Source organism: Accipiter gentilis, chromosome 4 (assembly GCF_929443795.1).
Source record: "Accipiter gentilis chromosome 4, bAccGen1.1, whole genome shotgun sequence".
NCBI classification, from domain to species: Eukaryota; Metazoa; Chordata; class Aves; order Accipitriformes; family Accipitridae; genus Astur; species Astur gentilis.
In genome coordinates this window covers 46,702,115-46,715,654 of record NC_064883.1, presented here as the reverse complement: position 1 = coordinate 46,715,654, position 13,540 = coordinate 46,702,115, and the positions used below count along the sequence as shown (strand labels likewise).

General features: G+C 46.6%; 1 protein-coding gene across 3 annotated transcripts in view; it reads left to right on the top strand.

Annotated features, from left to right (window-relative positions):
• Positions 1-13,540, top strand: part of SETD2 (SET domain containing 2, histone lysine methyltransferase) — a 69,410-nt gene that overhangs the window by 41,477 nt on the left and 14,393 nt on the right. For all 3 annotated transcript variants that reach the window (XM_049799271.1, XM_049799270.1, XM_049799272.1), the window contains 2 exons: positions 10,659-10,707; positions 11,024-11,204. In XM_049799271.1, the coding sequence (XP_049655228.1) occupies positions 10,659-10,707; positions 11,024-11,204 (230 nt within the window). The remainder of the gene's footprint in view (positions 1-10,658; positions 10,708-11,023; positions 11,205-13,540) is intronic.

Sequence of the window (13,540 nt, the reverse complement as noted above, 5' to 3'; positions counted from 1 at the left end):
GCCTTTATAGACCGCTAGAGTATGCGGCTGCTCACTGTTTCACTCCTATCAAGGTCTTCCTCGAGCAGATAACCTCTTTAAGAGAAGGGCTTGGTGGCTGCAGGCTGCCTTCTCTCCCCCAGAATCAGGCCCCTGCTCCTGTGCAGTGTTAGGGGGCCAATTTGGCCACTCGATCTTCAGCCGAAGCTTTTTTTTTTGATGGGACACAGGATGACATTCCAGTAACTCGCCTCTCAATGCTTCAGGCATTTCCTGGGCTTTCTTTATATGTTTGGAAAGTCCTTGCCCATCTGCTGCTTCTGTAGGATTATATTATTTATATTATATTTGAGAGCAAGAGGGGTGGGAGCCTGTAATAGTGGGAGCCACTTTAATAAGTGTAAAAGCAGCATTTGCTGAGGATCCAGCAAAGGAATTGAAGGTGCTGCCATTCTCCTGGCCTGGTGTGGGCTTGGTGGAAAAGGTTGTGGAGGGTCTTCTGCCCTTCTCTTAATCAAGCGTCCGCCCAGTTTTAATTATTGGAAGTAGTCTTTAAGCAAATTTATGTTCTACGATGCATCATGTAGCTAAAGAGTTTATTTACCCATTGAATTTGATAATGAGTAGTGATTTAGAAGAGGCTAATAAAAATAATGGGAGTTACGCGTACTGCAGCACCACGCGCAGGTGAAGGAGACCGCAGCAAGCTTTGAGTCCGTGAACCTTTGCTTGTACCATTCAGCAACCATAGCTACAAACATTAGCATTTATAAAATGTATCTAGAGATTTACATAAGACTTAAGAGAAATCTTACCTTAATTTCTGAATTTTTCAGAAAAATCAGATACTCTTGAACATTTGCAGAATTTAAGCATAATCATTTGTGCCATAAATCTTAGTGGGAGAAGAGGTGAGACTTCAGTGTACAAACAACTAAAGTACGTTTCTATAGAGAAGTTAGGTTGTGTTTGGTTATGTTTTGGTTTTTCCCCCCTCTCCCCTCTTTACCAAGTGGATCTGATCGTTTGCTAGATTTTAATTTGCAGACTCTTAAAATCTGTGTGTGCCTCACAATATTCTATATTGAAGTGACACTGTCATGTTGAATTTATGGTTAAATTGAAACAAAGTCCTTTTCCATCTATTGCTAATACCGGGGATTGTTTAAACTGAAAGCTAAGTCAAGTCTTAGTCCTATACTGCTTTGGAGATAGACTTGCTTTGGACTACCCATATCCAGTCTTCGGGTTGCAGCCAGACATGTTCGCTTCCAGGATCACGTGCTGCAGTGTTTAAACTTGAAAGAGCAGAGAAAAAATGTTGACAAACAGTAATGAAATGTGTGAAAGTTTTACAAAACCCGTGACTCCTCCAAAATGTTGGTTTGAGACCAAATTTGATCTGACAGTGTCATTTTATCACCAAGGCTTGTGGGGGTTTTTGAGCTTGGAGGAGCTGAGCCTTGGGTATCTAGAGACCTTTGCTGAAGCCCGTGGTCAGGCTGTGGAGTCACGACCCGTCACAGTTGCCATTTAAGATGTGGATTCACATCCTCTCTGTATACTTACTAATTAAACTCAGGTTGTTGCAAGGATGCTAATAGCCTGATGCAGTGCGTGTGTCTGGTTGGAGGAATGGGGTTGTATCTCATAAGCCCTAGCTTTGTAGTAATCCCAGAAAATCCAACCTAAAAAAGCAGAATCATGCCATGGGTCTGTGAAAACTCATTTCTGTCCTGTAAAGCATTCGTGGGGAAACTGTGACCTGGGGGTTCATTCTGACCTGGACTTTATCATGGCACTAAGAGTTAACTGCTTCTGTCCGACTCTCACCTGTTAAGATGCCAGGTGCCACCATAGCCCGGCCTGGAGGTGGCTGGTGTCTAAAAGGAAAGACTAAGCTGGCAGGGCAATGGTTTAGATGGAAGAGGATGGTTAGTCACCTTGGAAAACCCAGTCACCCCAGAGGCAGGAGAGCCAAGTGCCTTCTCCAGCACATCCAAGCTTTTTAAAAGCTGGTTTTGTTTTGAGTGGTGGAACATCTGCAATAACTGGCCTTGGATGGGGGGGTGGGAGGGTCTGAAACCTCGTAACTTAAGCTGTGTCCTCTCCAGTCTTGCTGATGACCCCCTTGTAATTTCAACCATTTCCATCTAGCTTCTCAGGGCAGCAAGGAGCTGACCATGTGTCTCCTTTTCTCAACTCCATTTTCAACTCCGTGCTGAAGAAGGGAGAGGACATAGCGTGCATACGGTGAAGAAACGGGAAGATGGTTGGGAAGCTGGATGATGCATGAGCAATATAATAGGTGAAAAGAGGACAGAGGTGGTTAACTCATTGATGCCGACGTTATTTTGGTGCGTCCATTGCCGGCAATGGACGTCGCTCCGGGAAAATCCCAACTCCTGGCATGAAAGGATTAAGTGAGCTATCTTTTTCTATACCTCTATACACAGGACTTTTAAGTCCTCGGCTTACAGGGCTCACACACTCCCAACTCCTTAACCCACAAGGAGTGTTGGCCACTGCTACATACCCATTGCAACACACACTCACACTCCCCAGCGGGGTAAGTTTTCAGCCTGGGCTTGTGCACGCCATTCCCGCTGTCCGAGGAAGCGGTGCATATCTTCTCCCATGCTGAAAACTTACTCTATGTGGCAAAGGCTGGTTGGTGGACACCCAGCAGGGCACAGGTGGTGGTTCAGTGTGGTTCTTCCAGGCACCTTAGCCCGCTCCAGCCAGAGGATTGCACTCAGGTAAGGTTCTGTGGACTGATTCATACAACAAACCCGTGATGGACGCGACACACGGCGTGATGGCCAACAGACCCAGTACTCTACCCTCTTGGCATCACAGGAACAAGCGGTAGGGTCAGCACCACCAAGCATGTCAAGCTTTTCTCAGCATACTTTTGATGGCTTACATTTCAGTAGCTAAGGCTGAGGGACAGGAAAGCTTTGGCTTCAAGTGTAGCATGTGCTTCAATAGTGTTGGTGTTTCAGGGTGGTCTGGCCATTGGGGTTTCCTCACCATTTATGCCAAAGCAGGGTCTTGAGGTCCTGCAGCTCCACTACCCAAGTTGTAAACTTCTTGCGATGACCCGTTACACATCTAAAATTTGTCCTTTAGCGAACCTGCGTGCTCTGCCAACTGACTAATGCCGCATGGGCACAGCTGGCATGGCAGTGCAGAATGTCCCACCCTGCTAGCATGGTTTGGGTGCCACTCTGCTGCAGGTGGAACTGAGCTTTTGGCATCTTCCTCCACCCCTGAGTGGGCAGAGGGTGCCCTCACCTTCTGGGGAGGGGACAGGTAGGAGTTGTAGCTGTGAGGATTCCCAGACCTTGCCCTTGTGAGTTGGAGAAGATCTTTTTGTAAGAAAAAACCTTCTGAAAGAGCCAAGTGTCTTGGGTTTAAAAGGTTTTAGTTGGACACTGCTAGCCTCACAAGTATTTAGTAGTGACTTGGAATTCAAGTCTGAGGTGTTACCCCAACTTTAGCCAAGGTGGACTTTCTCTTTTGCAATGAAAACACCCGTTCTGTGAGCTTAATTGTCACCATGAAAAGGGATAGCAGAGCTTGGGTGACCCAGGCAAACTGAGCTTTCATCTTCCCCTGAGATGGTCTTTCCAAATCACGTCCGATGCGTCTTAGTAGGACAGCCCTGTGAAGCTGCTCTTGCTTGTCCTGTTCCCAGACAAGCTGTCCTGGAGCGACTGGCTCTTGTTCCGGCACGCACATCGCGTGCTTTAATTAGGAGGCTTATAATTTGTTATAATTTACAGCAAGAAATAGTTTGCGAAAACAATAGGCACTGGTGAGCGGCCAGGCTGTTGTTTGTGGTGGGTTTTTTTGGCCTTCAAGCAGGGATGTCATGGCACTAGTTCTTTCTCTTGCTCTCCTTCATCCCTTGGCATTGTGCTAGAGCTTCATGCTTGTGCAGAGGGGATGGGGAGCTGCAGAGGGAAGAGAGGAAAGGAGCATTGCAGGAGGGAGGAAAGCAAGGAAGAGGAGATCCAGCCCTGGCTGGTAGAGCACTGTGTATCCAGCCTGGTAGGGGACAGATTCGGCTGTGTGGTGTTTCTTCAACAAATTGACAACATAAGTTCAGAGTACTCCAGAGCAGAGTTAGGTGGGACAACACGGTCTGCAGGTCATCTTGGCTTTGAGCCTGTAAGCCCTGTGGCGAGCTCTGGTAGGCTGCAGGTGGCTTTCCAGCAATATGTCCAGGGGTGGGATTCATCCCCTTGGCCCCAGGAGAAATGTGCCTGGTCTCTGGTTAGGTGGGAGAGGTTTTGAAGCACAGGTGCGTGGCTGGGTTGGCATAGGTCGGCATAGAAGAGCGGTCACCCCTTTGCTAGCTGTGCTTGCCTTGGCACGAACATAAGACGAGCCTCTACCCACTTGCGCATTTGTTTCCCTACACCCATCATTGGTACCCGTTGGTTTTCTCCAGTTTAGTCCCATTAAATCAGAAATAATTGGCAGCTAATGGGCATATATCTGGAGAGGGTTTCCTTAGGCACAGTCTTCCCTTCCTACCACTGCATCCTTTGAGTCTTGAGATCATTCTGCAGCAATCTTGCCTCTCCTAAGCCAAGGATGGTTTTGTGTCTGCAGCTGGACAGCCTGAATCCTGTTTTGTTTTGTGTTTTTTTTCTTTTCTTTTTTTTGTAACAGACTTGTATCACTTTTCTTTCTGTATTTAATTATCTGTGCAATTCATTAAAAATTGTTCTGGAAGGTAGAGAGCCATTTGGACTCTGTTAGCGGTGGTTGCATTGATTTAGCAGTTATGCATGCTCAAAGCCAGCAGCTTCCGTTTCCAAAAATAAAATAGGCTTTTCTTCGGAGTTCCCCCTGGCTTGCGTCTGGTTTGACCACCATCTGGTTTTCATGGAGCAATTTTGACATATTCCTTCGTTCGTTGCTAGTTCAGAGACTCTTGCTGCCTCCATCTTCACTAGCCTGATGCTGGAGGCTTTGCAGCCTGTTGGGTAGATCCGTAGCTGCTCTCCAGCAGACATAGCTTGCTCCCCGGTTCTTAATTATCTTGTATTTTGAGCCTCCTTGACCTTCATTAGGGCAATCCAATTTGATGGGACAGATCCTGCCATGGGTTCACCCATTTTCCCCCTCCAGTGCCTCCTGTCGCTGTGGTCACAGCCATGTCTTTCAGAGGAAGATACTTTCTCCTACCTAAGGAGGGCAGATGCTTTCTTGCCCCTTGCACGTTCAACCATCTTTGACCTCAAAGCTTAGACTCAATTACCTCTGTTGAGTTGAAATCGCTGTATTTCTTAGCTTCAGCAGCTGCGTTTTCAATGTCATGGTGAACCTAAAGCAACGCGTGGCAGGAACAGGTAGTGCCATGTTTGCAAAGTCCACTTACTCAAGGTGGCCCCTGTCCTCCTTCTATTCCCATTGACCCTTTTTTCCAGTAGTTTCCCATTGTACGTCCCGCTCTTTAACGGGACAAATCTTTTTAGGAGCTGGGGAGGCTGGTCTAGCTTATCTCTTCCCTCCACTTGCCTGGTACATTGTCCTTGAGCTGTCCTGGCTGGTTCATCCATCGTCTCATGGCTTGGTGGCTTCTCATCACACCTTCTCATCTGCTGAATCAGGAACATCACTCAGCCCAGACGTGGGGTGATTTTTTTTTGAATGTGCTGCTCTGTGGTGTGTCTGAGAATTAAATTGGGGGGGGGGGGGGGGGGAGGGGGGCTGACGTGGGAGAGAGAAAATAAATAGAGAAAACCTGTTGCTGGTGGGTGCTTTTTGTTCTGCAGAAGCTGCTCTCATGGTCAGCTCCTTCCCACAAGAGGCAGTAAGAGGCAAAATTGTCCCTGCCGCTGGACGGCGAGTAAATAGCATTATATTGGCTTTATTATCCCAGCTGGCTCCTTCTGCATCCCTCCTCACCCCAATCAGTGAGCTGCTGCCTTGTTTCTTTGCATTTAGTTAAAAGCAAAATAGATATGTAAAAGAATAAAAATCTTGGCCAAAATAACTTTTTTTTTTTTTAACCTTTAGCAGCACTTTTGAAGTGGTTTTGTCTTGTGAACAGACCACGACAGGTTTTCTTATACTTTCATTTATTTCACCAAAGGAAAATATATTTTCTTAGCCCATGGGGCACAGGGTATTTTTCCTAACACGGTAAAAGTGGGATTCTCAAACCTGGGCTCTCTTGTTAAATCCAGTGCTGGAAATGGGCACGTTGCTAACAAGTGATGCAATCTGGTGCAACCAGGCAGCCCAGCAGAGATGGCGGTTGATTAATTTCCAACCAGCTTTAAAAAAATCAAGTGGGATTTTATTTAGAAAGTGAACACTATATAAGGTTGAGAGTCAAGTCGAGGTAAAGCTTCGTATGTCTGAGCATAGGGAAGCTTTAAATACCCAACTAGAAGCAGCCTTCACTCCCTCAGTAACAGTTTAACACATCTTTTTCTCCCCTCTGCCTCATCTATGCCCTAAATTAAAGGATATTTTAGTGCTGTAGGAAAGGTCCTTAGTGTTTTTGCCCCCAGGGCATCAAGGTATGATCAGTGCATGTGGCATCGTATCGAGTATGAAGAATTAACACCATTTGGAGGCTCTGATGGTCGTGGACTTGGGGAGGTGGCTTCACCGAGGTTTTGGCTTTGCTCCGTCTCCTGTCATAGGAAGTCACAAATCCTGCCCTGAGAAAGCCAGGATCTCAGCACACTGCACCAGAACAGCTTATTTGTATAGCGCTGAGTATATCTTTTATGAATTAATGGTCTTTTTTTGGGATGCAGCTGCCACCTCTATCAGGGATGTCCCACGTTTTCCCTCTCTGATTTTTCATAGTTTGTTTCTTTGGTCTTGTTTCCTTTTGCCTGACCATAGTGGTCATATTCAGCCAGAAAATAGCTGGTTCATCACATTCTGCTTCATATAACTGGGTGTTCTTGTGAACTACTATATTACTTCAGGAAGGGAACAGCGCAAGGGCTGTATACAAACTGGAATTAAAAAAAGCAAGCTTTTTCTTCCAAGCTACCACCACTTGGACAGTCAGTAGTGCTGTAAAACCTCTCTATACATTCTACGCACTGTAGGATCATTAGCATCTCTAATATGATTACATGTCATTTACACTTCGAGTGTCAGAGTATTGCAACTAAAAATACAATTGAAAACACAGTGGTGCTAATAAAACTTGTTTTGTAATCTGTAGTGTTATGTGGTTGCTTAACATGACATCGAAATAATTGTTGCTGCATAATCCAGTGGCATTTAACAAGGATGTCGCACAAAGCTGTGGCCATCCCAGTCCCAGCATTTGCAAGACCAGGACCATAGGTCCAGGAATCTTCATTCTCAAGTCCTGTCCCGTTTTATTAAGTTAATAGGACAGTGTTGATGATTTATTCCTGCTCACATGGCTTTTGGCATTCAGCAACATGTAGTGTGCCATCCATATATATGTGAGAAATGATTTCTGGCTCAACTAACTCGAGGTTGCAAAGGATTACCTATTGCCTTAGCAAAATGCATTAGCAAAATTCCTTCTTTGGCGCTTGCTTTCTTTGAGGCTCCTCTTCTCCCCTTTCTTCCTGCGGTGCTGTCTCTGCCTGGATTGCAAACGGGACGGAGCAAGAGGCATAACCCCAGGGCTGCCGGCGGGTCAGAAAAGCAATAAATAATCAAAAGTGCTATGACATGTCTTGTAATTTCCTGTTGCAAAGCAGCACCTTTTCTTCAGCTCAATCTCTGACATTGCTGTGGCTGCAATCCCCCCCATCATCCTGGGCTAAAGGCTCGGTTTCTTCCAGGAGGCTGGCACAGGTGACTGAGTCGGTGGCATTTGGGGACCGACCCAACATGGGCAGAAATCTCAGGGGACAGTGGTGCGGGCAAGGGGCTGTGCGGGTGCAGCTGAGAGGTTGTAACTGCAAATAATAATGACGGAAAGTAGACACAGGGGGGTTTTAATGCAATACACTTAAAGCTCAGATAGGATAATTAAAGGAGGTGGTCAGAGGATGCCCTAAAGACCCTTGGAAGGCACACAAAACCTAGTTAAAATACCAGCTGCGTAACATAAGCCCCACAGGTCAGCAGAAATCTCCTCTCCCCAGTTTATTCTGCCAGCGGGCTTGGAGCTAAGCTGGGTGCTGCTCAGGCTTCTGAACCATGACCTGCCTTGAAACACAGACAGAAGAAACATGGGTTTGTTTGAAATGCGTGACTTAGTACCAGGAATTGTGCTAGCATTCCGATATTAGAAGGTCAAAAATGCTACAAGCAATGAGTAACAGCCTGAGTGTGTTTAATGGAGAATTCCCTCAGTGCTGCGAGTGGGATGGGGCATGAAGGGGACCAAAACCAGGCTGGAGCTTGGTGGCACGGCAAGGGCTGGGCTTGGGGGTCTTGGAGATGCAGAAGGTGCATTGGATGTGCGTTGTAACCATGCTTTGAGCCCTTGGCCCCCTATGGCATTAAGAGCACGTAGGCGGTGGCTGTGGGCTCAACAAGTCTACCTCCCTGCCCTGGTCCCTGTGGATCTGCTGCCTCATGGTCAGGGGGGGTTCCCCAGCTTGGCATGGCTTGGGTTGAGCCGCATGGGCATGGGCAGCACTCCTGGGCTGCAGAAAGAAAAGGGTTTACAGGGAAAGGGGAGCACTAGTGATGCTTCTGTGTCCCGCCCCTATGCTCTGGACTGTCCTGATCTGGTTTTCCTGCTCCTGCCTCTTTCGATCCATAGCAAATGTGTAAATAAATAAGAAAAATTTAAAAAGGGCTTGTTTACAGACTCCTAGTGCCTCTTAGCGTTGGAAGAGGTCACAGCACATGATAGCGTATTTGCAGATGCTTCAAACTGTGCATGTTTGCTGTGTTGTGTTCAAGCTCCACAGAGAAGCAAAAATATTAAAAAAAACCCCAACCTTGGCCCAAATCACTTTTTTTTTAACCTTCAGTAGTGCTTTTGAACACTTGTGTTGTGAACAGATCACAACAGGGTTTCTTATTCTTTCATTTATTTGGCCAAAGGAAAATATATTTTCTTAGGCTGAAACACAGGACTCAGAATATATTTTTCTTATATATATGTAATCTAGATATATTTTTCTTAGCCAAAATGTGGATATAAAAAGCCATTGGGTGCAGGGGGCTGCTTAATGCATGGGAAAGGTGAGTTTCTTTGTCTTCGAAGGGCTAGTGCCTGGTGCTCAGCTGGGTGATATGGCTTGATATAAAAAAGAATCATAGAATCAAAGCATGGTTTGGGTTGGAAGGGACCTTTAAAGGTCATTTAGTCCCACCCCCCTGCCATGAGCAGGGACATCTTCCACTAGATCAGGCTCAGAGCCCCGTCCAACCTGGCCTTGAATGTTTCCAGGGATGGGGCATCTACCACCTCTCTGGGCAACTGCTTCCAGTGTTTTATCACACTCATTATCAAAAATTTCTTCCTTAGATCTAGTCTGAATCTACCTTCTTTTACTTTAAAACTATTACCCCTTGTCCTATCGCAACAGGCCCTGCTAAAAAGTCTGTCCCCATCTTTCTTATAAGCCCCCTTTTAAGTACTGAAGCACTGCAATAAGTTCTCCCCGGACCCTTCTCTTCTCCAGGCTGAACAACCCCAACTCTCTCGGCCTTTTCTCACAGGAGAGGTGTTCCAGCCCTCTGATCATCTTTGTGTCCCCCACTCTGGACCCGCTCCAACAGGTCCGTGTCTCTCCTGTGCTGAGGACCCCAGAGCAGGATAAGTAGCGGGGTGCGGAGTTGTCTGCCGTAGGAGAAAGGGTGGTGGTCCTTGGTAGCCCATCTCAGCAGCCTTTGATAGGTGCTTGGTCAAAGGGGTTTACTCAGACCTGGGAGATGGCCTCCTGCTCATTTCCCTCAAGGTGCTCCAACATCAAGTGTCGGATCTGGGGAACATCATGGGAGACGTGGTGGACCCTGTGTCTGTTTTCTCCAATGTGGTGAAACTGCGGCTGTCGTAGAATCGTAGAATATCTCAAGTTGGAAGGGACGCATAAGGATCATCGAGTCCAACTCCCTGCTCTGCGCAGGGCTGCCTGAAACTGCCTTGAAGACCAGGACAGGTACAACGAGAGGTCTTCAGGCGCTGGTGGTAGACAGGCACATCGCTGTGGTGTTGTTAGAGGACAGGTCAGGTGCCTGTGTTCAGCTGTGTTTGCCAGGGCAGGGATCAGTGGCCTTAGACACCCCGACAAACCAAGACTCAACTGGAATCTGTGCTGGCTGTGCTCACTGTGGGAACACCAGGGCTGACAAAATAAGAGGTAGAAAAGCACAATTTTGCAGCTGGAAGGTGGCTTGTTTAATTGCAAAAATCGTTTGCTTGCTGTTCTGGCAAGTTCAGGTACTCGTAGCATGTGGGTGGGAGGGCCAGCTTACATCCTGCAGCAGTGCTTGTAGCACTTGGCCCAAAAAGCCACCCAAACTCATCAAACATGAAATGCTGATCAGAGGCAATATATAGAAAGCACTGCAATAATTTGCCTAAAACCAGAACTTTGCTTATAGAGACCCTTTTTTTTCGGTTTCTTCTAAAATTGTGATTGAATTGCTAAATTATTAGTGCCATGTTATGATTCTTGCAGCCCCATAGTTATTGGGGTTGTTCTTGTGAGTGGCTGAAACTCTGACCCTGCTTCTGGCTTGCTTTGCAGGAGGTGTACCGGATCCCGAAGAAGAGTCAAGCAGAAAAGGAGAACAGTGGTATGTACTCATGTTTTCCCATGTATCGCTCTGCTCCTATGAAACCACTTAATTTTCCCAGTCTGGGTTGTCAAGAGATGTTCTGCCTTCATAGCTTGGCATTCCTACTCCTTGAAGACAGCTCCTGTAAATATGGAAGATAATCTAAGCAGTGGGTGATGGGAAATGTAGCCCTGAGGCTGATATGGGGCAACCTATAACTTGTTTGAATGAAGATGGTGTTGACTGACAGAAGCTACTGAAACTGCAAGAGAGGGGAGCTAGAAATACTCTGAATTATGAAAGTTCTCTCCCTTTTACCTGTTTTCCCCAACAGCTGACCGTGGGAGAGAGACAGCTGGCCACAGGGATCAGACTCCTACTCCGAAGAACCCCATCCTGAGCAGAGAGCGGGATCCCGAGAGGCAGAGCCAGAGTAAAGAGAAGAAGAGACGGAGAGACTCGTTGTCCCCTCCATCTTCAGCGTATGAGCGAGGAACGAAGAGGCCGGAGGACAGGCAAGTTGTCTGGTGGCAGTGGTGGCAGGGCTGAGGATCTGACCTCTGGGCTAGGAGTGTTGGATCTGCAGTAGTCCTGGGTAAAAACTCCGGGCAAAATGGTTCTGGTGATCTTTGAAAACACCCAGGGATGGGGAAGGAAATTTTTTTGTAGAGGAATCCCATGTGTGTGGTGAGATGCACTCCCTGGCTGGAGCTGGATGGCTCCTTGGTGTTAGGTGGCCTCTCCTCTTGGATAACCTACACCTTCGTCTTCAGATAACCTACACCTTTGTCTTGAGGCACTTTTTGGGAATTAGATGGGTGACAAGGGAAGCTATATCCAGCTCTTGCACAGAAATGAGGGATATAGCCCTCCTAATGCAGAGATGTCTTCTGAGTCCTTCAAAACCCATTCCCTTCTTCTAATCCACCTCTCCCCAGTGCACGTGGGGATTATTCTAAACTTAAACTTAGAGGAGGCCTGTACCTGTACAAGAGCTAGCAGTACCCAAGCCAAACAGGATTTCAAACACAAAACAACTTCTTTGACTGAGTGAATATCCCCCCAAACCATTGAGTGCAAGGAAAGTGGTGCAGGTAGGTATGACCCCACCAAGCTGATGCCGTGTCTCCTGTCTTCCCTGGGAATGGCGGCATCGTGCTGCCTTGGCTGAGAAAGCACCTCTTAAGCTTTAAAGACCTTGTGGTGGTTTTACCTTGTGTTTCTTTTTTGTGGGTGCTCCGTTGCCCGATGGAGTCTCACCTACCCTGCATATGTTTTGCAAGTAATGGATACAAGGGAGAGCGCGGACTTCAAATTTACTTACATCTTATTAAAAAAAAAGATTTTTAAATGCAGGATGTCTAGGGAAACAAGGCATGAAGTCTATAAGCTCCAGTGAAAGTACAAAATACTTTAAATTACAGTGCGCACAGATGCTGAAAAGAAAGTAGAAAACGAAAGCAACCCATTTGTGTTGCACTACTGTAAGTTGTGCCCTTCCACGTGAAATACTTCTGCTGACAAGGTCTGGTGGGATGGCTGTTTGGAAGAGTAAGGATAAGGGCTAGATAACTGAAATGTAGACGTCTTTTGTCTTAATGAGTTGGCCAGTTCAAGGAACAAGCAGAAGCAAAAAATATTTTTAATTATTAGCTTTCTTCAGGATTTTAGCGAGAATTGGATCGCTGCAACAACCCTGGCAGCCACCGAAAGCTGCCTTTTCCTTTTCCTATAGATTCAGCACTTTTAGAGCGCCCGAGCCTGCGCTGGCTCCCAGGGTTATTCCCCAGCACCCCGCGAGCGTGTGACCGGGCACAGCCAAACCTTCCCAGGGGCCGGAGGAGCGATAGAGGTGATGGTGGTGGCAGGGCTGGTCCAACGCAGTGCGTGAATCAGCGGCTGCTTGCTACCAGATGCTCGTTTTCCTCCCTTGAAAGTTGCTTCTTAATTCAGAGAAGGAAAATATTCCACGTCTTGCATTTCAGGGAGACTTCAGCTCATGTTAAAGGCAGTAAGGATACTGAGGAATTTCCTTTAAAGAAGTCAGTTTTCTGTTGTCCCTCTTAAATAGGATCTAAAGCCAGTTAGTAATTAGGGAACAATGGGTAGTGAGTCAGCCAGACGAGGAGAGTTTTGTCCTCGTATTGAGTTGTGCTGGGAAACTTTAAAACATCTGGATAAAAAATAAGACGTAAATCTATAATACTGTAATGTAAATCTATACTACTGTAATTAGCCATTTGGGGGATGGAAGCATCACTGAGGTCTGGGGCTAGAAGTGGAGCTGAGTAACGGCGGTGTGTCAAGAGATACGAAGAAGGATGGAATAAATAGCATATTTTTTGTGTTATTTTAAATAGAACAAGCTCTTTTGTGGCCAAGGAGTTGCCTGCTCTGGCTCTTCCATCCTGCAGCCATGTCCTCATGAGTGAGTGGTGCTCGCCAGGAGAAGGACTGGGGTGCTGGCATCCTTCCCTGAGGATGCTCTTCCCGCTCTGGCTGTCCCCCTTGGTTATATGGAGGATTTAATAAGACTAAATAATAAAATAGGTGGAAAGAGGAGCAGAGCAAACAGAAGAGCATTGCTGGCTTGCTTGATGCTAAACCCTGGGTTTTCTTCTGCCCGTCCCTTCACGCCGGCTGCCTCTCGTGTAAACTCTCCAGGCAGTGCCAGGAAAGACTTTAATTATTGAAATAGAACTCTTCACGTCAATAAGGTTCACATTAACAGATCCTTGCAGCTACTCTGGGAACGCGAGGGAACATCTTAAGTGTATCTGTTGGTAGCAATGTGCTTTTGATATGTAAATGGAACGCATGAACATAAAGCGAGTATATAGAGAATATACTG